This window comes from Plecotus auritus (genome assembly GCF_963455305.1).
Source record: "Plecotus auritus genome assembly, chromosome: 4".
NCBI classification, from domain to species: domain Eukaryota; kingdom Metazoa; phylum Chordata; class Mammalia; order Chiroptera; family Vespertilionidae; genus Plecotus; species Plecotus auritus.
Window position 1 is genome coordinate 95442114 of NC_137775.1, and position 27880 is coordinate 95469993.

At 41.8% G+C, this 27880-nt stretch overlaps 1 protein-coding gene across 9 annotated transcripts in view; it reads left to right on the forward strand.

The window, feature by feature from the left end:
- The window catches only part of BTBD9 (BTB domain containing 9), a 511095-nt gene that overhangs the window by 338007 nt on the left and 145208 nt on the right, over positions 1 to 27880 (forward strand). For all 9 annotated transcript variants that reach the window (XR_013960438.1, XM_080665254.1, XM_080665252.1 and 6 more), the window contains exon 7: positions 12066 to 12175. Coding sequence is in view for 8 of the 9 variants with exons in the window: in XM_080665254.1 (XP_080521380.1) it covers positions 12066 to 12175 (110 nt within the window). In the remaining variant the exon portion in view is untranslated. The remainder of the gene's footprint in view (positions 1 to 12065; positions 12176 to 27880) is intronic.

A 27880-nucleotide genomic window follows, 5' to 3' on the forward strand; every position in this document is an offset into this window, starting at 1 on the left:
AGCCTAAAACTGAAAAATCAAGAAGTAGCATTAAAAGCATGGTAGTTAGAGATGTTTGATAAATCCTAAAATAACTCAATAAAACAGGTAAAAATGGTTGCCTGAGGGGAGGGGAGGAAATGAAGTGTGGAGGAGGGGGGAGAATCTTTTATAATAAACCTTATAGGCTATTTGACTTTTTAAACTATGTATGTGTAAAACTGTATTTTTAAAATGTAAAATTAGAAAAAGGAATAGTCAAGCCAGTTTTATTTATTTACTTTTTACTAGAGGCCCGGTGCACGAAATTCGTGCATGGGGGGTGTGTCCCTCTGCCCAGCCTGCACCCTCTCCATTCTGGGACCCCTCGAGGGATGTCCGGCTACCCGTTTAGGCCCGATCTAGGATCGGGCCTAAACGGGCAGCCGGATATCCCTCTCACAATCCAGGACTGCTGGCTCCCAACTGCTCCCCTGCCAGCCTGATTGATGCCTCACTGCTCCCCTGCAGGCCTGGTCACTCCTAACTGCCCTCCCCTGCAGGTCTGGTCACCCCCAACTGCTCTCCCCTGTAGGCCTGGGTCCCCCCAACTGCCCTTCCCTGCAGGCCCAGTCACCCCCAACTGCCCTCCCCTGCAGGCTTGATTGCCTCCAACTGCCCTCCCTTGCAGGCCTGGTCCCTCTCAACTGCCCTCCCCTACTGGCCATCTTGTGGCAGCCATCTTTGACCACATGGGGGCAGCCATCTTGTGTGTTGGAGTGATGGTCAATTTGCATATCACTCTTTTATTAGATAGGATTGTTGAAAGTATTACAGATGTCCCCCTTTTCCCCCATTGGCACCTTCTAGTCTGCAGCCGCCCCCTGCCCCAGGCCTTCACCACATTATTGTATGTGTCCATGGGTTATGCATATATGCATACAAGTTCTTTGGTTAATCTCTTCCCACTCACCCACCCATTCCTGCCTTCCCTCTGAGATTCAACAGTCCTATGCTTCCTTGTCTCTGGATCTATTTAGTTTATCAGTTTCTTTTGTTCTTTAGATTCCACATATATGAGTGAGATTATGTGATACTTATCTTTCTCTGACTGGCTTATTTCACTTAGCATAATGCTGTCTCAAAGGGTAAGAGATCCTTTTTTTTTTTTACAGCTGTGTAGTATTCCAGGGTATAAATGTACCACAGCTTTTCTATCCACTCATCTACTAATGGGCAGTTGGGTTGTTTTCAGATCTTAGCTATTGTAAATTGTGCTGCTATGAACATAGGGGTGCATATAGGGTAAAGGACCTAAGTAGACACTTCTCCAAAGTGAACATACAGATGGCCAAGACACATATGAAAAAAATGCTCAAAATCACTAATCATCAGAGATGCAAACTAAAACAACAATGAGGTATCACCTCAGACCTGTCAGAATTGCTATCATCAATAAAGCAACAAATAACAAATGCCATCGAGGAAGTGGTGAAAAAGGAACCCTTGTGAACTGCTGGTGGGAATGCAGACTTATGCAGCCATTATGGAAAACAGTATGGAGTTTCCTCAAGCCAGTTATTTTTTTATTTTTTAAATCTTTATTGTTGAAAATATTACATAAGCCCCCTTTTTCCCCCCATTGACCTTTTCTAGCCCATGCCCCGCTCCCCACCCCAGGCCTTCACCACCCTATTGTCATGGGTTATGCATATATGTATACAAAGTTTTTGGTTTATCTCCTCCCTGCTCTTCCCTCTGAGGTTCCACAGTCTGTTTTATTTTAATGAGGAGTCCAAACACCACAGCAGTAGCAGTGACTATTAGTAATACCATAGAATCTTCTTGTTTATTAAAAAGTAAATCCTCTCTTACAAAATCCACACTTTACTTTATGTGCATTCATCTCATATGTTTTTCTTTCCTTAAATTTCTGAAACAAGTGTAAGGATTGACATTTCCTTTCTGATCACTGGCTTAGCACTAATGCTGTACCAGTAAAGTCTAGGTCATGAATGGCTGAACTCTCAAGAAGCTTTGGGAAAGGAAAAAAATTCTTACCAACTACTCTATCTCCCAACCTGCTTGCTAATCCAGAAATATGAATTGGGGAGAGGCTTCAAAATTAAACTTCAATAGTGCATAGGACTCCTAACACAGAAGGTGTGAATATGGGGAGGTGTCTTAAAGTGATTGGGCAGACTGTGAGATTTGAAACTGTCCCATGTCTGCTCAGTCCTCTTGTAAGCTGCAGACTCTGCAGACCACCTAATAGTGCCACTTGGAGCATCTTGTGTTTTCTGTTTTTCTTGTATTAAAGTTCTAACACATTGACAGATTTTAGCAGCAAAATCTTTTATAGTAGTAATGCTGAAATTAGTAATCCTCATGCCATTGAAACCTGGAGGACAGGCTTCTACAGTGAGATTAGCCATGTGCTTCCAGCTTTTACAGTCCCTGAGATAGTACATTATGCATATCCAGTTTGGCACCCAAGACAAAAATACTTCTCTCAAGTTTTTGTAGTACTATTTGTATTTACTTTGACAACTCTGCCTCTGGTTGGTTGCTTTGTACGTAGTTATACTGATGCTTGCATTATGTGCTAAGTAAATATCTAGATTTTTTTTTCCTGATCCATTCTCTAGGTGAAGGTCCAGAATTTCCCAAAGGCAAAGAAGGGTCCCTGATTTTCTTTGTGAGCAATTAAACAGTCTGGGGATAGTAGATGGCAAGTGTGGTACTTTTATGGGTTGGGCTTGTTTTCCCCAAATATATTTTAGTTATTTCACTGAGGAGCTATTGTTGCCTGCAGCACATAACATGTTAAGAATACAGAAGCTTTGAGGGATGGATGTTCTGTGGAGCTTTGAGATCAGTCTGCAGCCTGATTGTATAGGTGTGTGGGTAATGGGTTGCCATGAAAGGAAAGAATGCATGCAAAGGCCAGCACATGGGATGTGTTCAGAAGATGGTAGTGTTTATTTTAATTCTAGTGCTAGTTTCTCTGGGATCTGGAGTGAAGATTTGTGATTTCCTTACTCCCTCTGCTCTCTTTATTACTCTTTTGACTTTGGTGCTCAATTTTCACTTCTGTTATTCTGACTGTCTTGGGCGATTCCTGTCTTATTTCTCGGTGTGTCAAATGTTTGCATTCTTGGAGTCTTAGATTTTTCTTTGAGAAGAGGCAAATTTTTTCCTTCTGTTTGCCTTTCTTCTCTGTTTAATCTTTCACTCCAAGTCCTTAAAATTTTGTTACAATAGATGCCATATATTCACCCTACTCTTAGGTTAAAAAAAAAAAAAGAGAAACTTTTCTTACCCATCATGTTCGTAATGCAGGCTTGTTACAGGTCATATTCACCAAATGAGTTCTTACAGATTCATAGGAAAACTAACAAATTTAATTTTCTTCTGCTTTTTCTCTAGTGCACAATTCCATTAGGCTCATTTGTCTACATTCGTGGAAATGCACAGCCTATTGGATAAACTGAAAAAGATAATGCAGCCATTTTAAAGATAAAACTAGTGAAATTTTTTCTCCCTCTCCTAGCATCTAAGGCTAGGGGAAAAGTTAATGAAAAAATGCAAATGTTGAACTTTTGGTAATTTAGTTCTATTTCTTAAAATATACTTTGTGTTGGTTTAAAATGTTTTATTGAGTAATAAAATTGGTTAATAATATTCCCACATGGGGATTTGTTCACATTAGCACATAACAGAAATAGGGAAGGGATTGGGTTATTCATATTCATGCTCTTTCTCTCTTTCTCTCCTCCACCCCTACCTTTATCCCACCTCTTTTTCTGTCCATCCCTCCATCCCTCTCTCTATTATTCATTTTTTATTTTGTATCTTCCACTTACCATTATAATCCCTTGAAAATTACAATCTGAAAAAAGCAAAGATAAAAAGAAAACTAAACCATTAAATAAATAAGATATTTCTTCCCATGAAATTCAAATCAGTTCCTCTTTCCAGATCCTAAGAAGCCTACTTAATTAGCTTTTTTGCCTATATCCTGTTAAACATCTCTAATAGGTGCACTGTGTCTACACCTCAGACTCATTTACACTGTATCCATGTTCTCAGGCAGCTAGTTGTGCCTTCCCATTTGACCCTCTTTTATTCCTGCAGAAAGAAGTTTCATAACTGTTTATCTTTCCAGTTTAGCAAGATCGTCTATAAAGTTCTATGCTAAACAGATCACCTACCATCCACTGGGTAGTTATTTGATTTTTTTAAATTTGTTGTCATTTCTTGACCTGAAAGGTAAATATAATAGGAAAGAGATTTTCTCTTTATTATTCAGTCCCATATCCTAGAATCCAGCAGCAGTCACTGGCACACAGTAAATGCTCAGTTAATATTTAATATTTGCTGGCTGAGTCGGTGATCATTTGTGTGTGGGGGGGGCGGTATTTCTCTTTTAGACACGTTTGTTTTGGTTTGGTCTTTGAAGCAAGAATCATTTATAGGGAGGGCTTTTTATATTTTTTAAAATCTTTATTGTTGAAAGTATACAGATGCGCCCTCCCCCTTGCCTCCCACCACCCAGTTCCCACTCAAGCCTTACCCCAAGCCTTCACCACCCTATGTCTGTGTTCATGGGCAATGCAAGTATGCATATAAGTTCTTTGGCTACTCTTTCCCAGCACCCTCCTTCCCGCCCCCTTTCTGTCTGAGATTCATCAGTCTGTTCCATGTTTCCATGCCTCTGGTTCTATTTTATTCATCAATTTATCGTGATCATTAGATTCCACATATAGATGAGATCGTGTAATATTTGTCTTTCTCTGACTGGCTTATTTCACTTAGCATAATCATCTCTTGGTCCCTCCATACAGGGAGGACTTTTATAGTTCATGTTGCTAAATTCGGTGTTTTAAGATTAGACTCCATGTGTGAATAGGTAATACCTCTTTGTCTTTCTCATCACTACTACCAAGGTATTTCAGTCTTCCCTTCTAAACTGCACTGTAAACTTCTCTACGTGTAGGTTTATGTCCTGTCTTTTGGGTCCATTCCTCACAGTGATTAACACAGTTTCTTATACCTTATAGGTGTTTATTAAATCTTGATTAAAAGAAGACTTACCCAATATACCTACAAGATTAAATATATAAGCAGAGAATTTGAATGAATTACATACATTTTACATATTATATCATTTTCATATGATTTATGTAAATATAATTAACACCTTTTATATTAACTCCAAATATCCTATCTAATAAAAGAGTAATATACAAATTGACTGCACTTCCGCTGTACCCACAAGCCATGCCCACCAGCCAATCAGGAGTGAGTATGCAAATCAACCCAACCAAGATGGCTGCAGCCACGGAGAGAGCAGGAGGCTTGGGTTTCCCTGGCAATGGAGGAAGCCAAGCTTTCTGCCTGCCCTGGCCTGCCTTGGCCTCCGCTTAAGGCTACAAAGTTTCAATTATAGAACATAAATAAATCCCAACAAAAATGGTGGCAGCCATGGAGCTGGAGAGAGCAGGAGGCTTGAGTTGCCCCTGGCGATGGAGGAAGCCAAGTTTCTGCAGCCATAGCCTGCCTTGGCCTCTGCTTAAGGCTACAAAGTTTCAATTATAGAAGATAAATAAATCCCCCCAAAAATGGCTGCGGCCACGGATCAATCAGGAGGCTTGGCTCTGCTGAAGGCTACAAAGTTTCAGTTATAGAAGGTAAATAAATCCCAGATACCAGGGCCTCTGCTTGGATTGCCAGAGGGCGTGGCCAGCCTGCAAACCCGGCCCCTTGCCCAGGCTGCCCCACTCCCCAAGGGAGCCCCCACCTGATCCTGGACACCCTTCAGGGCAAATCAGCTGGCCCCCACCCATGCACCAGGCCTCTATCCTATCTAATAAAAGAATAATATGCAAATTGACTGTCACTCCAGTGCTCAAGATGGCTGCCCCCATGTGGATACAAGATGGCCACCACAAGATGGCCAGCAGGGGAGGGCAGTTGGGAGAGAGCAGGCCTGCAAGGGAGGGCAGTTGTGGGCAATCAGGCCAGCAGACAGGGCAGTTGGGAGGGACCAGACCTGCAAGGGCGGGCAGTTGGGGGCGATCAAGCCTGCAGGGGAGGGCAGTTAGGGGTGACCAGGCCGGCAGAGGAGGGAAGTTGGGGGCGACCAGGCCTGCAGGGAAGGGCAGTTGGGGGGGACCCAGGCCTGCAGGGGAGAGCAGTTGGGGGGGACCAGGCCTGCAGGGGAGGGCAGTTGGGGGGGACCCAGGCCTGCAGGGGAGAGCAGTTAGGGGTGACCAGGCCTGCAGGGGAGGGCAGTTAGGGGTGACCAGTCCTGCAGGGGAGGGCAGTTAGGGACAAACAGGCTGGCAGGGGAGCAGTTAGGCATCAATCAGGCTGACAGGGGAGTGGTTAGGGGGTGATCAGGCTGGCAGGCAGAAGCGGTTAGGGGCAATCAGGAAGGCAGGCAGGCGAGCAGTTGGGAGCCAGCAGCCCTGGATTGTGAGAGGGATGTCCAACTGCCCGTGTAGGATCGGGCTTAAACAGGCAGTCGGACATCCCTCCAGGGGTCCCAGATTGGAGAGGGTGCAGGCTAGGCTGAGGGATACACACACCCGTGCATGAATTTTGTGCACCGGGCCTCTAGTAATTTCACAAGTTTAAGGCATATTTTTATGGCAGGTTTTAGGTTCTATGTACTTGGAGGTGGGAAAAAAGCCTACTACTGTCCAAAATTCATTTATTTCCTCCAAATAAAAAACAGCACAAATATTTATCTCTAAAGTTGGAATGACTATCTATTTTGGAAGCACTGGGTTCTGATGTGTTAGTAATTATTTGCCCATCTTACCCCCTCTGCATACTTGATTCTGCATAGCATCAGTTTTCTCTGAAACATAAGATGACTTCTCATTTGATTTGCCCTTCAGGTTGAATATTGGAGGTGGTGGAACATGATCGCTCCCTCTGCAGGGCTAACAGTCCCACTGTCAGGACTGCTCTCTGAGACAGTAGCCTCTGCTTAGGCTCACTCGGGACACAGTGTTTAGCCTTTCAAAATTCTTCCTCTCCCAAATAAGCAAGCACTGCTGGGGCCTTTGCTGAAGTCAGTAGAGGAGAATCATGGCTCCACAGATCAGCCAGAGGGAAGGTTCTCTAAGAGTAACAAATCTTTTCTGTTGCAACATGCTTTTTCTAGAAGCTTTTTGTCATTCTGGCAGTAAACTGTTTTCCACTCGCTGCCTTAGCAACAAGACCTGAATTCACTTCCCTTCCAGTGTGGTTTGATTATAAGAGCACTAACATTGTACCCAGAACTAGAAGAAAAATTTCATACTGGGGAAACCCACAGATATTACCTGCTTTTGGGTTAGAGAATTATTTATATACATTCTTAGTATGTCCTTGAGAGGAAAAGTCCAATAGGAAATCATAGAAATGATGAATCCAAATCCCACACGGTCCCAAGTCCCTAGTAAATGCTATAGCTAAAGGTTTTGTTCCGTCACTGCATCTGTCCACAGCTAAGAACAGTTTTTCTCCCTAGAGTTCTCTGTGGCCACCTCAAGAGAGAGAGCCAAAATGTTAGGCATCCCTTCTCATGCAGGAGTCTTAGGCTAATTCTAGTTTTCTCAAGAGTCTTTGTTTAACCCAAGAATATGAAGTCCACTTTGAGAATAAAACTTTATTTACCAAAGAATAGAATTCTGATGGATTTTGACTTTAGTTGATCCCATGAGAGCTCATTTAAATATTTCTTACAGAATTCAATTTGATCTTGTAGTAGAAACTGCTACAAATAGGCTTGTACTCCACCAGAATCAAAAACTAGAGAATAAATATCAAGGGTTTAAAGTAGGAATGTACAAGTTGCTGTTTGTTTCTCTTTTCTTTAGGATGTTAAAGATGTAATGTTTATGACTTTGAAATTAAACTGGTAGCATCCTGATAAGAAATGATGGAAATATAGGTTAAGAACAGGAATTTGTACCTTCCCAGAGCAAGCAGGGAATGCAGTGAAACCTCCAAAGCAAAATTCCTGTAAGTCACAGTATTATGATATCTACTGTTAGGAAATTTATTTTCCTTAAACTTTTAGGGTTTACACAAAAAGGAAATTTTTCTGTGGGTGTGGGTTGCTGGACCAAATATGGGCAGAGGATTCTTGCCTTGCCTTCTCATGCATAGCTGAGTCAGGTCAAGGGTATTATAAATAGGCTTTTCTAAAGATTAGGGCCTTGAAGTGGGAAATACTTTAGAGCCAGGTCATCTTCTTACTGTGGCCCTCAGTGCCTTCGCTCTCATGCCCCAAGAGCAAGGACGAGGCCCTGTCTGTGTTCTTGAAGTCTGCCCCTGGGCCTCCCTCCTTACAGATGCACCATTTTAGCATCCACAGTTAAGAATTCTTGCCCAGACAACCAGTTTTCTCAAAGTTCAAACAAAGACCCTCTGTACCCAATGATCTACTCTTTAAATTTCTATTTAAAGATATCCTACTCTGCCAAGCCCTGCATTAGACATGTTACATGCTTACCTCATTTAAATGTCCTATAAGGTCTCTGTTACCGACCTCACTTTATAGAGAAAGAAATGAAAGCTTACAAAGGTTTAAAGCATTTCCCCCCAAGTGACACAGCGAATTAAATGATGGGCTGGGCTACAAACCTGGCTCTGTTAGACTCTAAAGCACATTCTTCAAAACTCCATAGTGCCTTTCAATTCTAGAGTGCCAACCTTGGTGGTTTTAGATTTCATTTGATTAAAAAAAGACAGAACCTGTTTTCACTCACACTATCATAGCTTCTAGAAACTTCTGCATTGAAACACCCTTTTCTGAACCATGTTCGGGATCCAGTCTTTGTCCGTAACTAGAAGACAACTAACATAGGGAAGGGAGGAGAATTTTGGAAACAGACTGTTACACCAGGGCTCATGTGGACAGCATTCATCCTCACAAGAAATGGCCAATCTGTTGCATATCTGCCTTCCTTAGCACTGTTGAAAGTTTAATTATCTTTCAACTGTCTGATCTGCTGTTGAGGACCAAGAACAAAGGGTAGCTGTTACATTTTTCAGCAGTGCTCTCTCTGAACACAGATGCTAAGACACGAGCTCTCACTGCCCTGATTATCAGGTTAAATCAGAGTCTGACTGTGCATTGGAGAGATGGTGTTGAAAGGAAAAAAATTAATCTTAAACTTTGCCTCTTATTCAAAAATTTGTGACAGAAAAAAATATGGTAGTTACTTCTCTGGTTTAGATGTTATGACCCAGAGCAAGTTTGCTTTGTTTTTCAAGAAAAGTAAAAGAATGAGAGAGGACTCTTTCCCATCCCCATCCCTTGGCTTTTCAATATCTCAGGTAATAATAACATCCCATCTGCTTCGGGAGGCTCCATTGTGAGCTCCATTGAGAATATCTGTGCTACCTCCCTCCCCCCGGAGACACTGCTCATGGATCAGGGGCCCCCTTCACTTGAGCTGCACAGGACCTCGAAGTTCGCAATGTAGAGCTCCAGGCCACCTTGCCAGTTGCGAAGTTGGGGGATGAGTTGAAGCCTACTTGCTAGTTCTAGTCGAGATCATCTTCAGTCAAGGACAGAGTCCTATGCCAGCAGCTCCTTGCTGGAGAAAAGGAGCATGGTTTCTTGACTTCGTTACCATTTTTAAAAATGTGTATTTGAATAGGGACTTTATGCCATTTTTGTAAATTATGCTGTAATTTTTGGAGACTTACAAAGTATTGTAGAAGTAGAATAATTAAACTTGTTATGAGCATTACATAGAACAGGCTAATCGAGAAGTGTAACATACAGTGGTGAATTGCTAATTTGACCTCAGGATTATGCAGCAGAGATAACATTATCTTCATTTATATAGAACTTTTTATCTGGAGGCCTCTCTCGTGCTTTTCCAGCCATAAGTATTATCTTGTTTGTTATCACAAACACTATCATTAAGGCTGTGAAATTTATTCCAGTACAATTTTTATTTTCAGTTTCTTCTAATTAGGGAACGAGGGAAAGGAAGGTTGCATATTTTCTCCAATTCCTGACATTTGCACCAGGGTAGGTAAATTTTAGGAAATGACTATTACCTAAACTTGGAGAACTTGGTTCCATATCATGTTTTAAAAAGAGGGAAAGGGAGAGGGATCATACTGCATCCCTAGTCACTGGGACTCTTAACCTTGAGAACTGCCAAGGGGAAAGGCCCTGTTGGTTGCTGTCTGGCTCCTCTGCCTTGCGCAGTATTAGGAGAGCTGTCTCTCCTCTGGTGGAGGCTTGACCTAGGGAGCAGGAGAGTGGTCTGATCAAATTGCACCAAACCACATCCCTCCATCCCCTCCACGCTGCAGACAGCAGCACTCAGGCTATCATGACCATGAGCAGCTGAAAATGCTATGCTGGTTGTGTTTCTGTGGTTTTAAGGAAATGGACAAAATTATATTCAGGCCAAGGTGCCAGCCTTAACATACCCCTTCCCTTCCAGAAAGCCCAGTGTCACCATTAGCAGTAAAGAACAACGCAATCTGTTCTACCCACACCATCTAGAATTTCTTTTAAAGAACCCACCCAAACCCAGGAAATTTAGCACCTTCTATCTACCTTGAGGGCTAAAGAAAATAGATCAGGGCCAGCTTCCTGCTTCACCAGAGGGTTCTGGTGACGGACCAGTTGCCCTGGCACTCCACACGGGAAGCACAGTGTCTCCTGCAATGGCTGTGGGCATGCTGAACGGCCAGTCCAGGAGATGGCATTTATATTGGTTGTGAAGATGAGTGATCAGCTCGTGTCAAGGAACAGATGGCTAAATGAGGTGCACAGGGAACGCTGTGAGATTCAGGCTTGAAGAAACAGGAGGGAAAATAGCCCATGATATAAAACCCCCAAATCTAGTCTCCTTAATGAGAATTTTTAAAATTGGCATTTATGTTATACAGTTAACGTGGAGTGATGAGAAATGTAAGGAAATTACCAAATTAGTGAATAGCGATTAACTCAGAAGTAAAATTGTATCATCTAAGTTGAAGGTTGCTTTACACAGTGGAGAGAGGATAGAGCTGAACCCTGGCCTGGTCTGTCATCTCCTAATTGAAATCTGTGTGTTTAATATGCCCTGTCCTACAGAGTGCATAGTTCATAATTTGGGAGAGCGTCATCAGTTAATCTAGTTATTTTTCCTGGTTCTTCCTTTGAATTCCAGTAAGAATGTGTTACATTCCTGGTGTGGCACTCAGAAGAATGAGTTTGTCTGTTCATTAACCTGTGAACTGTCAGGTCCCTTTGGAGAGTGAAAGGAGCAAGTCACTCCAAGGTTAATGCTTGTTTGTTGGAGGTGAAGCCTCCAGGGAGATACAGAGGGGGAACAGGCCAAGATGCTCAAGAGCTGCCTTGTGTAACTCTGCACTGTGTGCAGATGCCAGATCTGTGTGGCCCAGAGGGAGGTGCAGAGCAGGCTGGGTCACCTCTGCAGATCACTTCCTCTGGTCAGGAGAAGGCTTCCCAGTAGTAAAGGCAGTGTGTGTGTGTGTGTGTGGGGGGGGGAGTGGGGGGGGGAGGATTACTTCCTAAGAACGATTTGGGAGCAGTATTAAAATACAAGAAACTGTGAGTGTTTTCCAGTGGTTCTGTGGATGTTTCTTTTAAGCAAGAAAGCAATATTGATTTCATGTATTTGTCTCCAATGGATGAAAACTTTCATTGAATTGGAAAGTGTTTGATTTTCTATGTGTTTGTGCACCTGTGTACAGGCACATTCCTAACCACAGGCAAAGATAGAAGCGGTTTGTTATTCTCCAGCGTAAATGTCTCATAGATGTATAGTTGTACTGACGTTCAGGATTTGAGCTGAACAGTACGTGGTTTGATTTTCTAGGTAAATAAAATCTTAAGTCTATTTAATTCTCTGGAAAGTGCTGTCTTCCTAATTTTGTTGTAATTCTTCTAAGGCTCAGTTGGAGCTAGCCCTAAGGAGCAGGTACAGGTCTGAAGTCAAGTTCAAAGTCTCCTTTAGTCCAGGCCCTGGTACACTGTATGTTTATGTAATATGTCTTACTCTGTTATTTTTGGATTGGTTGTGATGGAAGCTCATTTTCTTCAACAAAAATTCTTTTCTTTTTACCCCCAGATATATTCGAATAGTTGGGACTCACAACACAGTGAACAAGATTTTTCACATCGTGGCTTTTGAATGCATGTTTACAAACCAAACCTTCACTCTCGAGAAGGGCCTTATAGGTAAGTATTACAGCTACATTTTGTACATCTGCTTAGATATTTTATTTTCAAGTATTTTTTTTATTCCCTTACCTCATCTCTTAATCACCTTTGACTAAGAAATTTGGTTGGTTTGAATGCCTTAAAGCTGAGTGACACAGGGGAGGGCTTATATTTTTAGAAGAAGTCAAAATAATAACAGTAAACTTAAAAGAATATCAATATTTTTCTAGTAGTTAAGAATTGAAATGTTCTAGTGATTTGTTCAGATTTGCTATGTGGGGAATGCTTATGACAGCTGGGCAAAGCCTTTCATACCGAAGGCTTTTTTGTACTTAATGATAGTAAGATCAGGGAGGAGGTCTGTATAACAGTGATCTAGTGCTCATACTTTCCAAGGCTATGCACGTATTTTTGGCATTGATTTGGTATGAGTGTATGTTCTTTTCAGTCTGTATTTGCCCTGTTTAGCCAAGTTCACCTTAAGAAAATGGTTTTAAATTCGTTATGGATTTGAATAAGACCAGAGTAACTGAATTGTCATTGTGAAAGTCAGGTTACCTTGTGGGAAGTACTTCCTGATTGATCTTTCCAAATGGTATATTTTAAACTTTGGTTATTTGGTTGCTTTCTGTTGTGTTTTGTATTTGTTTTAGGTACTATGTGGTCTGGCATTGTGTACAGTCCCACCAGGTCTTGGCATTCTAGATGTCACGAGTAGCTTTTCCTTTTTGTTCCTTTTTCCCATGCCCACAGGTTTTTACTCAGCTCTCACCAGGATCATGGTTTGACTAATTAGATTCTTAAATCTGTGCCTTTACCATAGCCTCATGGAACATGCACACTAGGGGTTCAGGTGGGGGATGAGATGTCCCTGCAAAATAGAAGTTTTTGCCTTCACAAATGACTCATTTCTCCTCCCCTTCTCAAGTCCTGTCCATGCTGGGACACAGCATAGTGACAGAGATCCTAAAATCACAGCAGTGACTAGATGGGAAAGACGAGTATAACTTGCAAATGCTTTCTAGTTCTTTCGTCATCAGTCTACATTTTCCTAACACCTGCTATCCCCTAAATGTAATCCTTTATCATGGAAATATAGGAGAGTAGTATTAATAAAACAGTACGAGTAGAAATTATTCCAACACAGAGAACTTTTAGAGCTCAACTAAAATAAATAATTTGGTTTTAAATTTGTTATGGATATGGTTTTTCATACAAATATAAATGTTAGTAATTTTTGTAACTATTAAGTAATTTGAAAACTAACAGTGCTAAAGCCTTACCTAATATTATCAAGGTTTTTAATTTTGTAGGCTGTGTGGAATATTGGTGATGGGGCTATAAGGAGGGTTCAGGTCCTCTCCAGGTTCTCTCATAGACTTCAGACCTCACTGTGTGTGGTTATGGCAATCCTCCCTGGGAAGAATCTTAGAAACAAGACCACCTTCATAGTCTTAAGATGTGTAGCATTTGTCTACTCATTTCAACCCAGTGCACTGCAGTTTTGAATGTACTGCATAGAAGTTGCCACCTACTTTAAAAAGGACCCCATTTTTATTGGAGAAAGAACAGATTTGTGGACACAGTAATTATCGAAGAAACAGGATGATCTGGCATGAGAGGCTGTTATAGGAATTAAACTCAGGATTACTTGTAGTGAGGCTGTTCTTGGTCTGTGTGTTGTGTCTACACTGAACTAGTCAGCATAATCTGAAGCCATGATCGTCTCAGGTGTGTCAGGGGTGAGAGAAGACTACAGAGATGCAAGAAGTGTTTTTGGTGTCTGGTCAAACACTTTTCGTCGCGCCCTTTCTGTGGTGCTCACAAGTCTGACTGCGAAGAACACTGCAGTCATCTGCCTATCATCCCCCCTCAGCCAGATGGGAGCAGTGGTGCAGGTGGGCAGGTGTGTGGTGCACATATGGGCAGGTGGCCTGCAATGGGATCCAGTCTCGTCCTCCTCCTGCTATCTTCATAGCTCACAACTGCCCCCTTGCTGGGCAAGCAGGGAGGTGTGTGAATCCTGAGGGTATACCTGTCTGACATGGTAGCTCTGCTTAGTTGAAAGGGGTGTTTGAAATAGTAATTGCCAGCCTTCCATGTGATAACTTCAGGTAAATTTTGGCAGCACACAGGTCTCAGCCAGCCACTCTACAGGGGGCTTGGAGAAAGGAGTGGCCCTCTATGGGGACAAAGTGAGTTTCAGAACCACCCGGAGTTACTTTTAAATTGTAGCTGACGACTGCTTATTCCTCTCCACATCCTGCGAAATGTGCACTCCTTCCTTGAGAACCTCTGATACAAACTCCAGGTTCTCATGAGGGAAAAAGAGCAAAACTAAAATAATGTCTTCGTGAATAGGGTATCAAACCCTACTTTGATGTTTCAAGATTCAGAACTTCTTTCTTTCACAGTTCGTGGTCATTGTTTCATAGTGTAGGCTACTCTTAATTAGAGGAGTACTCTCCGTATACGCCTTAAAATTACTTTAAAAATGTTTGCGTTTTTTAAAATCAAATTTTAATGTTATTATTTAAAATGTATAATGATTCCAGGAAAAACATAAATAAAAATAAATGACATTAGCTCTATAAGATTTTAGTCTTCTTCTACCAAAGGGTTTCTGTCCCATTTTTGTTGACAGCATGTCATTCTTCATGCTGCTGCACTTTTACAGATTCATGGGGAAGCTTGGGAGCTGTGTGGGCTCATGTATCCATGGGAACTTTAACCACACTGACCAGTTCTGAGTGTCAGACCCCCTCACAGCATGCTCCCACCTCATCCTCTCCTTCATGCGGTGGCTGCTTCTGGACCATGCTGGGAGGTATTCTCGCCTCGGAGTCAGCCTGTGATGACTGTCTCCTTTTCATTAGGAGTATCCTCCTATATAATAAAAGGCTAATATGCAAATCGAACTGAGGAACAATTGGTCACTATGACACACACTGACCACCAGGGGGCAGACGCTCAACACAGGAGCTGCCCCTGGTGGTCATTGCGCTCCCACAGGGGGAGCACTGCTCAGCCAGAAGCCAGGCTCACAGCTGGCGAGCGCAGCGGCAGTGGCAGGAGCCTCTCCTGCCTCTGAGGCAGTGCTAAGGACCCCTCGGGGGATGTTCACCTGCCAGCTTAGGCCCGCTCCCTGTGGGGTCCCAGACTGCGAGAGGGCACAGGCCAGGCTGAGGGACCCCCTTCCCCCAGTGCACGAATGTTGTGCACCAGGCCTCTAGTCTATATATATAAAAGCCTAAGCAACTGGCCGACCATTTGACTGTCTGACCAGTAGCTATGACATGCACTGACCACCAGGAGGCAGATGCACACCCAGAACCAGAGGTGAGAGCTTGATTCCAGGGTGCATCACCCAAGAACCGCCATCTCGCAATCTGGGACCCCTCGGGGGATGTCAGAGAACCGTTCTCGGCCCAATCCCTGCAGGCCAGGCTGAGGGACCCCATCGATGCATGAATCCATGCACCCGGCTTCTAGTAGTATATAGGAGCGTGAACCTGTCTTACTAGTGAGGCATGGAAGGAATATTAGAATAGATATGACTGCTATTTTATAAGCATTCAGTCTCCCAAAGAATGTGTCTGTTTTGCCTTGGCACTATACTTTTTGTGCCAAGTCCTTCCACTTTTTCATAATCATTGCCAAAATTTCTTTGCATTTAATCTCGTATTTATTTATTTATTTTTATTTTTTAAATTATATTTTATTGATTTTTTTTTTACAGAGGAAGGGAGAGGGATAGAGAGTTAGAAACATTGGTGAGAGAGAAACATCGATCAGCTGCCTTAATCTCGTATTTAAATTCACTTCTTGAATAACCTATTAGTTATTCAGATAGACCAGTACTCACCACCCAGCTTAAAGAACTGTCAACTCACAGACAACTTAGCTTATCTATACATTGCCTACTTCCTCCCCAGCAGATTATTTTTAAGGCAATCCCCAGCCTTTTTTTCATCTTATCCATAAATATTTCAAAATGTATCTATAAAAGTAAGGACTCCTTTTTGTAGCCGTAATTATAATCCTATACAATAAAAGGCTAATATGCCATTGTCCCCTTGACCAGCCAACTGCCCACAGCACCTCCCCCCATCTGACCCCGCCCCTGATCGGCCCCCCCACCCTGATAGGGGGTGGGGCCAGCCGGGCCAACTTCCCGCGTCCCCTCCCCCTGGGTGGCAGGGCCCCACCCATGCACAAATTCATACACCGGGCCTTTAGTATTATTATAATACCCCAAAATTGAACATTAATTCTTTATGAGTATTTAATATTCAGTGTTCAAATGTCCCTACTTGGGTGAAAGTCTGGAGTGAATCTATGTGTTTTTATAGGTTGTTTAAATCAGAATTCAGATGCAATCTGTACTCTCAATAAATAGCTGTTACAACTCTCGAATCTCTCTTTATCTCCAGTTTATTTGTTGAAGAAACTAGGTTTTTATCTTGTAGAGTTTCTAACAGCCTGAATTTTGGTGATTAAATCCCCATGGTAGTATTCAACATGTTCCTCTCTTGTGTTTCTTGTAACCTGGTAGAGGATTAATCTGATTCAAGTTTTATTTTTATAAGAATACTAGAGGCCCGGTGCATGAAATTCATGCACTGGGGAGCGGGGGGGGTCCCCTCAGCCTGGTCTGCACTGTCTTACAGTCTGCAGTCAGGGAGACCTTGGGGGATGTACGACTGACAGCTCCCGCCATCGCCGCTGCACTCACCAGCCATGAGCCCGGCTTCTGGCTGAGCATTGCTCCCCTGTGGGAGCGCACTGACCACCAGGGGGCAGCTCCTGCATTGAGAGTCTGCCACCTCGTGGTCAATGAGCATCATAGCGACTGGTCATTCTGCCGTTTGGTCAATTTGCATATTAGCCTTTTATTATATAGGATACTATAGGTGGTAGTATATGTGTCTTATCAAGAAACACAGAAAATTGTTGGTTGTTCCTTTTGGATATTCATTCACAACTATTTAAAACTGCAAAATAGTTACAGCTAATTCTATCATTCCTTCATTTAGTAGCTAGAAAGAGAGAAAAGTTCTCAATACTCTTTTGATAATCCTGAGATGTGATTTGCCCAGGAAGAAAAGGATAACTATTACATCCTTTCTTTTTATTTACCAGTTCTTAAAGTGAAGAGATGGTTACCTGGCATCCTCCAAAGTTGATCAGTGAGGTTTTTTGTGGAGTTTTCCTTTTGGAGCGGGAGTACATATTATTTTGAGTTTATGGGATTAAACAAATTTAATATCTTTTAATCAGTTGTACTCATTGATATTCAAATTGTCCTCATCTTTTAGCCTCTTCAGATTTGCTCTTCAGTCTTTCTGACACAACCTCAGTAGTCCTTAATAGTTCCTTGATTTCTGGCAGGACAAAATGTACCAGGTTCACCTTGTACGTCTCCTGCCCCTGATCTGGAATCAGCCATTTCTGCAAGAAGCCCTGGTTCCTTTAAGTGGAAAATGACATTTAGAAACCTCAGTCGAAGTACTTGCAATTGGGCTGGTCTTTATTACTAGGCATTTTCAATGGACAGAATTCAGAAATATGTGCATATATATTTAACATGTAAAATATATCATGAGTGCATGCTAACACTTCTAATTAAAATTCAGTACCCAAAGTTTCTGTTTCACCTTTTGATCTTTCATATCCTTTTTTCCAACTGAAAATCTTGGTTATCGTAATACAGCACAATAATTCATTTGCTTTGTCCCCAGTACATACCAAATAGTCTGAGAATTACAGTTCTGATACTACCAGGGACCATATGATTACTGAAATTAGTTTTAAGATTTTTGCAGTTATAAGTACTTTTTGGGCCTTTAGGGTATATCCAACTAGAGATATATATGGTAAAATTACTGTGTTTTCAAGTCACTTAAAATAATTCTCCGTGTGATCATGACACTATTTCAGTATACACTTTGATTCATTTGTTTCATTTCACTTATTTAGTGATTGCCTTCAAAATGCTTTTTGCTTATAACTATGTAAAATACTAGAGACCCGGTGCATGAAATTCAACCTGGCTGGCGATCAGGGCCTCTGGCTGCCAGCTGGGGCCTTCCTTCCCCTGCTGCCGGCTGCTGGCTGCCGGCCAGAGCCTTCCTTCGTTCCACCCCCTGTTGATCAGCACACATCATAGCGAGCAATTTAACTCCTGGTCTCCCGGTCGAACTCCTGAGGGGACACTTTGCATATTAGCCTTTTATTTAGAGATATACATGGTCTCTAAAATCAAATTTACAAAAAAAGCTATATTTAGAGAAATCAAGCTTATATTCCTGTCCCCTCTACTCCTGTAGGGAATCTCTTTTTCCCTTTAGTTTTTTTTGGTTGTCTTTCTGTTTTGAAAAATGGGAAGTAATATAATTTATATTTTGTATCCTCCCAACATTGGTAGCATACTATATGCTATAGATTCTTAATTCACCTTGCTTTTTTGTACTTAACACTTATCCTAGCGCTGGTTATATAGGAAGATATTATTGATTCCTTTTATAGCTGCATGGTATTCATTAGTGTATATATACTGTAATTTATTCAACCAGTTATATATTGATGAACCATTTGGGTTGTTTTCGGTCTTCTGGTACTAGAAATTGTGCTGTTGCCTTGTGCATAAGTCTTTTTATTTTTGCTAATATATTTTTGTGATCCTGAGAAGAGGGTTACATGATGAAAGGGTAAATGCATGGGTAATTTTGCTAGATATTTCCAAATTCATCTTCATAAGGATTGCACCATTTTACAATTCTCATTGGCAATGTATGTGGCACATATTGTCAAACCTCTGGATTTTTTGCCAATTTGATAGGTGAAAAATGGTATCTCCATGAATTTTTTAACTGCATTTCTCTTATGAGAGAAATTGAGCATCTTTTCATATGTTTAAGGGCCATTTGCATTTCTTTTTTCCTTTTAAATAGCTCTTCTTATGAGTCTTGTAGATGAATAGAGAATATGCAGTTAGTAAGACTTGGGGGAGCAGTAAGCACTTCACACTGATATTAGACTGTGCTATTTAGCATTACATGGGTCTCGTTTCCCTTCTTAGGTGTCCTAGTTCTTCTAGAAAACATAAGCTCTCATAAGTCACTCTCCATCCTTATCCTTGGCTCTACCTCTGCTTAAATGATAGTAACTAGAGCTGGAGCTCTAGGCTCAAAATTCAGGGCTGTTTAACCCTTTCATTGAACAAGAAGCAGCTTCCACTACCAGAGTTAGGCCATTAGCTCTGTGTCTGCCAGCATGCATCCATGAAGACCAATGGCTTTTATGTTCTAGGTTCTTGTTAGTAATTGAGTAGCGCGACAAAATAGGCAGCCTAAGCACAGGAACTCTGTGTTGCTGAAGCTCTGGGAACAGACACTGCTGCCACCATGGAACTGCGCTGTCTGAACAGGAACCGGAGCCCATATTCATCAGCCACTGTGCTACCTGCAGTACACACCAGAGCAGACAGAAATGTTTCTTTCCTCCTCCCATCTCCCAGTCTCACACCAGTTTCTTCCATTGGCAGAACTTCACTAAAAACCAAGCTGGCAAGCTTGGGAACTTGTTTTCAGAGCTTTAGCCTCCAAGAGCAAGGGAGGGAATGGAGCTGGAAGCCAACAGACAGAGAACTGGTTGTGAAAGGGCTCCAGACATCAGGAAACATGCCATCTGATTCAAAGGAGCGGGAGAAGCACGGTGGCCAGGCATGGAAATATGTGGAGCTAAGAACAGTCGACACAGGTACAAGCAGAGTCCAGAGAAAGGCTAAATAGTTAGTTGGGTTGTGAAGGAACCCAACTTCGTGAAGAAGGGTATTTTGAGCTGGGCCTTGAAGAATTCAGTAAACAATCCAGAGCATTACACAGTATTAATTTACATACCAACAAAATGGCAGCACTGGGTCCCCTGGGAAAAGCTGGAGGCAGAAAACAAATAGGTGTTCTGTAATTGCTACTGTCATCTAAAAGTATTTTAAAATTGTAACAGTGTGTTTAGAATTCTGTAAAGTTCCTGGGAAAGTAAACAGAGATGGAAATCTGTGCTGTGAAGGGCTTTTGAAATCTGTTGAATTAGGGATATGACTTTTGTGCTTTGCAGCTGTGTTTAAAACTGTGTCCTCTGGAGCAGCAACAAGAGAGTTGAGCCTGAGGGAGTTCACCAGAGGTTGAAGGGTTAGAATGTGGCAAAGACGGGAGCTTGCTGGAGTAGCAGAGCGGACCTCCTTGCAGACAGTTTCTTAAAAAGGCACTATTGAGGCTGGACTGGTCCAGACCAAGAGGCTGTACTTTCCAGCCTGTTTCTCTAACCAGATATTAAGGCTGGTTCTAATTGTCAGTGAAGCTTAACTTCTTTATCTACTGTAAATTACTTGGCATTAAGCAGACATTTATTAAGAGGCTGCCAAGAGTATTTTAGGCACTGGGAATAGAAAAATACACAGGTAGCTTCTGCCTTGGAGAATCATATGAGCTAATGAGAGAGACACTTAAACAGAAGGTGACAACATAGCAAAATAAATCATCTACTGGGAGATTTCAGTAGATGCTATAGGGACACTGGAACAGGGGCACCTGAGCTGAGTTGGGGATGTTATCATGATAGGGTTATGAGTAGGCCAGTCCATAAACAGAGGAAGAAAGTGAGGGTCAGGGGAGAATCACACAAAATGGTTAGCACGTGCAAAGACATACTTATCTCTGACTCACTCCAAAGCCAGTGCCCCTTCCAGCAGACCATCTTGCATCTGGTGGGGGGTTGAAGTAGGAATTACAGTTATTCGTAATCTCTCACTCTTCCTCTGGAGAAAATTAAGCATTATTTTCTCACAAGATCTTAAGAGTGTTACAAAACTGTAGGTAAAGTAAATACCCCACAATATATGTACAGAATATATTTGTTTGCCTGCTACCCTGAGGAACTCATGATCTCAAATGAAAATGGGATGCAGTTCCTACGTGGGGGAGAGGTGGTGGATGATTAGACAGTGACTTCCCATAGTCATTTAGGATTCGTGGTTTAATGTAGCCCTTTGTGTGTATTTAAGTTTCATTATCCTTTATACCTGTTTTTTGTTTTGTTTTTTATTTGTTTGAGAATGAAGACTGCCTGAAAGGTTTTATTGCTCTTATTTTACAGAATTTACTTACATATTTTATAGGATTAAATGTTTTGGACCCTACTTACATTTCCCCTTGTCTAGCAGGGATATAGCAGGATGTGTGTGTCCAGGTAAATGTAAATGTACACAATTTTTTTCAGTTACAGTTGCCATTCATTGTTATTTTATACTAGAGGCCCGATGCATGAAATTCATGCAAGAGTAGGCCTTCCTTCCCCCGGCTGCTGGTACCGGCTTCCCTCTGGCACCTGGGACCCGGGCTTCCCTCCGGCCACCGGCATGCAGCCAGGACCCAGACTTCCCTCGCAGCCCCGGCTTTGTTCAGAAGGACAAAAGCATGTCCGGTCTAATTAGCTTTTATTATTATAGATTAGTATCAGGTATACACTATAGTGGTTAGATGTTTATATAATTTAAGAAGTCTAATACCCACCTGACACCATATATAGTTATTACAATACTAGAGGCCTGGTGCACGAAATTCGTGCACGGGGGGTGTGTGTCCCTCAGCCCAGCCTGCACCCTCTCCAATCTGGGACCCCTGGAGGGATGTCTGACTGCCAGTAGGATCTGGCCTAAATGGGCAGTCGGACATCCCTCTCACAATCCAGGACTGCTGGCTCCCAATTGCTCGCCTGCCTGCCTTTCTGATTGCCCCTAACCGCTTCTGCCTGCCAGCCTGATCACCCCCTAACCACTCCCCTGCCAGCCTAACTGCTCCCCTGCCAGCCTGTTTGCCCCTAACTGCCCTCCCCTGCAGGCCTGGTCACCCCTAACTGCCCTCCCCTGCAGGCCTGGTCCCCCCCAACTGCTCTCCCCTGCAAGCCTGGGTCCCCCCCAACTGCCCTTCCCTGCAGGCCGGTTTGCCCCCAACTTCCCTCCTCTGCCGGCCTGGTCACCGCCAACTGCCCTCCCCTACTGGCCTGATCGCCCACAACTACCCTCCCTTGCAGGCCTGTTCCCTTCCAACTGCCCTCCCCTGCTGGCCATCTTGTGGCGGCCATCTTGTGTCCACATGGGGGCAGTAATCTTGTGTGTTGGAGTGATGGCCAATTTGCATATTACTCTTTTATTAGATAGGATAGAGGCCTGGTGCATGGGTGGGGGCCAGCTGGTTTTCCCTGAAGGGTGTCCCGGATCAGGGTGAGGGTTCCCTTGGGGTGTGGGGCGGCCTGGGCAAGGGGCCTGTGGTGGTTTGCAGGCCAACCACACCCCCCAGCGACCCAAGCGGAGGCCCTGGTATCTGGGATTTATTTATCTTCTATAATTGAAACATTGTAGCCTTGAGCAGAGCCAAGCCTCCTGCTTGCTCCATGGCTGCAGCCATTTTTGGGGGGATTTATTTATCTTCTATAATTGAAACTTTGTAGCCTTGAGTGGAGGCCTAGGCTGGCCAGGGTGTGCAGAAAGCTTGGCTTCTTCCATCGCCGGGGGCGACTCAAACCTCCTGCTCTCTCCAGCTCCATGGCTGCCGCCATTTTTGTTGGGATTTATTTATCTTCTATAATTGAAACTTTGTAGCCTTGAGTGGAGGCCTAGGCCAGCCAGGGTGTACCGGGAAACCCAAGCCTCCTGCTTGCTCTGGGCTGCAGCCATCTTGGTTGGGTTAATTTGTATACTCGCTCCTGATTGGCTGGTGGGTATGGCTTGTGGGTACAGCGGAGGTATGGTCAATTTGCATATAACTCTTTTATTAGATAGGATTATTGACTGTATTCCCTATGCTGTACTCTACAACACATGACTTGTTTTGTAACTACCAATTTGTACTTCTGAATCCCTTCACCTTTTCCACCCAGCCCTCCAACCCCTCTCCCTTCTGGCAACCATCATTTGTTCTCTGTAGCTGAATCTGTTTCTGTTTTGTTTGTTTATTTTGTTTATAGATTCCACATGTAAGTGAAATTATATGGTATATGTCTTTCTCTGTCTGACTTATTTCACTTAGTATAACACATTCTAGGTCCATCCATGTTATTGAAAATGGTAAGATTTCATTCTTTTTTATGGCCAAGTAATATTCCACTGTGTATATGTACCACATCTTCCTTATTCACTAGTTTATTGATGAGCACTTAGGTTACTTCCATATCTTGACTATTGTAAATAACATAGGGGTGCAAATATCTTTTTGAATTAGTGTCTTGGATTTCTTGGGATTAAACAATCAGGAGTGGAATTAACACAGTTGTTTTTATATTTTTATTATTATTTTTTAAATATTTTTATTGTTTTCAGAGAGGAAGGGAGAGGGAGAGAGATATAAACATCAGTGATGAGAAAGAATCATTGATCGGCTGCTTCCTGCACACCCCATACCAGGGGATTGAGCCTGCAATTCAGGCATATGCCCTGACCGGGAATTGAACTGTGACCTCCTGGTTCATAGGTCGATGCTCAACCACTGAGCCACACCAGCCGGGCATCACAGTTGTTTTTAAGTGTGGTATTTTGGAGTATATATCTAACATTATGCAACAATATCACTTGCTTACCAATATGCTTCTTCAAATTCACATTCTGCATAGCCAGGTTAATAATGGACCAGGTATTTCTCTGGCACTGACTATGAAAAATGTTCTAATGGCCAAGGAGGTGTAAAATCTAACTTTGTGGGCCTAGTCCCTAATTCACTACCTCAGTCCTCCATCCCAAAACCTGGTAGGTAATTTTTAAATTTAAATTTTTAAGTATTACAAATATATATTTCTTATTTCCCTGTTTTATTAAAATATATAGGATAGCCCTAGCCAGTTTGGCTCACTGGATAGAGTGTCAGCCCACGGATTGAAGGGTCCCGGATTCAATTCCTGTCAAGAGCACGTACCTTGGTTGCAGGTTTGATCCCCTGCCCTGGTCTGGGCGTGTGGGAGAGGCAACCAATCGATGTGTCTCTCTCACATCGATGTTTCTCTCTCTGTGTCTCTGCCCCTCCCTTCCACTTTCTCTAAAAATCAATGGAAAAATATCCTCAGGTGAGGTTGACAACAACAACAAAAATCTATATAGCATATATTCACATATATCTTTTTCAGTCAACAGTGTTTTTAATGATATATACGGAGAGTTCTCATGCCTTTTTACATTTGTGCAGTAGTCCATTGACTCGCGGTGCTATAATTTACTTAACCAGCCCCCTTTGACTGACATGTAGGTGTTTCCAGTCTTCTACAATAACAATTCTGTGATGACCCTTTTGTAAAGAGTGAGGTTTAACCAGAGACAGTTCCAATAAAGCCTAAAACAAAAAAAAAAAATACCCATTGTAAGTCCCAGGAACAGCTATATAATTTACAAAGCACAGTGCAAAATGAAAATGTGGGACCTCCTTCTTTAAGAACAGGGGAACAGTGCAGTTAAAAGTAAAGCTCTGACCGGTGTGGTGCAGTTGGTTGGAGAATCGTCCCATTCACCAGAAGGTGGTGTATTCAGTCCCCAGTTGGGGCATGTGCAGATGTTTCTCTCCCTCCCTCCCTTCCTCCCTCCCATCTTTCCTCTCTCTAAAATTAATTGTTGTTGTTTTTTAAGTACTTAAAAAAGCTTTTTTCTTGATTGTGCAGTCTTTTCAATTTGGTCTGGTGTTTTTACTTGTTTAATTCCCTTATAAATAAAGAGGAAAAAAAAAGAAACATTTAAATTATTAGCAACAATTTTATCATTCATCTTTATATTGTGCAGTGGAAGTTTTAAATGCAAATATGGAGCATTTATCTTATATGCAGAATCACCAAATTACAAAATTCACATTTGGTAGCTCATATGTGTGTGTATTTAGTTCTTACCAAAACAATGGAAATTCTGCACAAAACTAAATTGTTGGGTGTGGGTTTTTTGTTTTTTTTTTTTTTTTTTTTTGTACTTATTTATTTATTTACTTTTATTGAATTTTGTTGGGGTGACACTGATTAATTGTATTGTACAGGTTTCAGGTGTACAATTCTATGACACATCATCTGTATATTATATTATGTGTTCATCAACCCATGTTAAGTCTCAGTTCATCACCATTTATCCCCCCTTACCCTCCTCCACTTCCCCCAACCTCCCTACCCCAGCAATCACCACTCTGTTGTCCATCTCCGTGAGTTGTGGTTTTTTTTGCTCAATCCCTCCATGACCTCTCTCCAGTAAACCCCTCCCCCCAGCTGTCAGCCTAGTCTCTATGAGTCTCTCTCTAAAACTAACTATTTTGCCCTGCCTGGTATGGCTCAGTTGGTTGGAGTGACAACCTGTACACCAAAAGTTCATGGGTTCGATTCCCGGTTAAGGCACATACCTAAGTTGTGGGTTCAGTCCCTGATCAGGGCACATACAAGAATCAACCAGTGAATGCATAAATAAGTGGAACAACAAATCAATGTTTCTATCCCTCCTACCTGCCCTCCCCTCCCTCAAAATGAATAAATACATAAAAGAATTTTAACACAGGAAATTAAGTGTGTGTGTCTTCTGCAGGTAGGGCCTGTCTGAAAGCACAGGCTGTGTGCCATTGAAGTTGGTCCTGATTACCACTTCTATTTAACACTGGTCTGGAAGCCCTGACTGGGGAAGTGGGGAGGAGGAAGGAAGGGAGAAGCAAGGATGGGGAAAGGGAAGAACAAGAAATAAGTATGATACATATTGGGGAAAAGGGATAAAACATCATTATTTGCAGATGAATGCACTGAAGAATTATGATTACTAGTAAGAACTCTAAGGATTGTAGCCAGATGCAATAATATATCCCAAAATCAATGGTTTTCTCAAATACCCACAATAACCAGTTAGAAAGTATAATGGGGAGTGGGATGGATTTATTCATCACAGCAATAAAAACTGTAAAATACCTAGTAACTATCCATGAACTGTACTTCTCCTTTATACCTAGACCATCCCTGTCCATATTACCAAAGGTCATCCATTCCTGAACCATCTTATGCCATTAGAGATGGGATAAGTGTCAGAAGTGGGAGGCAGAAGAATGATGTGAGCTCATCAATTGTGTAGATATGAAGTTAGCATGCCAGGAAGGTCAGCTAGATTTTTTTTTAACACCCCCCCTCCCCACAAACAATAATATCTACCTGGGAATAAAGTTAATAAATCCACAGGTTCTAATGTAAAGAAATCATAAATCTTTAAGAAACAATGAGTAATGGAAAGATATTCCTGGATGAGAAAATTTAATATAGAAAATGTGTTGGTTCTTCTCATCTTAATCTACCTATTTAATGTAGGACTTACTCAGAAACCCAGTTGTGCTTTAAAAAAATAAAACAACTTTGACTAAGTTATTTAAGAAGTTTTCCAAGAGAATAAATAAATGGAAATCCAACTCCCCCCAAAACAAAAAGCAAAATTAATGAAATGAGAGGTCTGCTACCACCATGTATTAAAGTTAGTACTACATACTAAAGTAGTATGGCATTAATGCAGGGATAAACTAGTAGATAAAGTAAGCAGTCATCCAAACTCTGAAATATATCCCAGGATATGTAAGGATATAGCACAGGATAAAGATGACATTTCACATCAGCTGCTAACTGAAGGGTAATATTGCAAATGGTGCTAATATATCGAAAACACTTAACATAAAATTCTTCCCTTATACTATAAACTAAAAGTTTCCTGTTAAGAGTTAGATTTTTTTAAAAAATATATTTTATTGATATTTTACAGAGAGGAAGGGAGAGGGACAGAGAGCTAGAAACATCGATGAGAGAGAAACATCGATCAGCTGCCTCCTGCACACCTCCCACTGGGGATGTGCCCGCAACCAAGGTACATGCCCTTGACCAGAATCGAACCCGGGACCCTTCAGTCCACAGGCCAACGCTCTATCCACTGAGCCAAACCGGTTTCGGCAAGAGTTAGATTTTACAGTGTTATTTCAAAAGAACTGTAGAGAACTATTAATAAGTATTCATCTAATCTCAAGGTGAGGGACTACTTTCTCAGCATAAAGGCAAAGACAGAAACCATAAACAGAACTCAAAGGTGTTTGACAAACTGGGAAAAAATAATTACAACATACACGACAATGAATTATTCACTTTAATATATGTGAAGTACTATCAAATACTTAAGAAAAAACCCAGTTTGGAGGTATGTGTACAAAAAGCAATTTATTTAAAAAGAAAGAAAAAGAAACAGAATAGTCAATAAACTTGAAAGAGTTTGGCCTCACTAATAGTCAAAGAAATGCAGATTGAAACAAGACACTGTTTTTTTGGCCTGTCTTATTGGTAAATATTTTTAATTAAAAATGTTTTATTTACATAATAATCATTTCTCACAACGAAAATAATACAGAAATACATACACTAAAATAAAATATTTCAGTTTCAACTTGCACTAGTCTAGTTATTACTAAAATTGAGTATCTATTATGTTTCTTGACCATTTTTACTTTTTCATGAGGTACAACTTCTTAATTTTGGTCAACTTTGTTCTCGCTTGTGTTTTTATTATTTGTAGATTATAGATATTCATTCTTTGCTTTTGTATACACTGCAAATATCTTCTCTCAGACTGTTAGTTACTTTTTCATTTTGTTTATGTTTGGCTGTACAGAAGCTTTTTATTTTGACTTAGTTACATCTGTC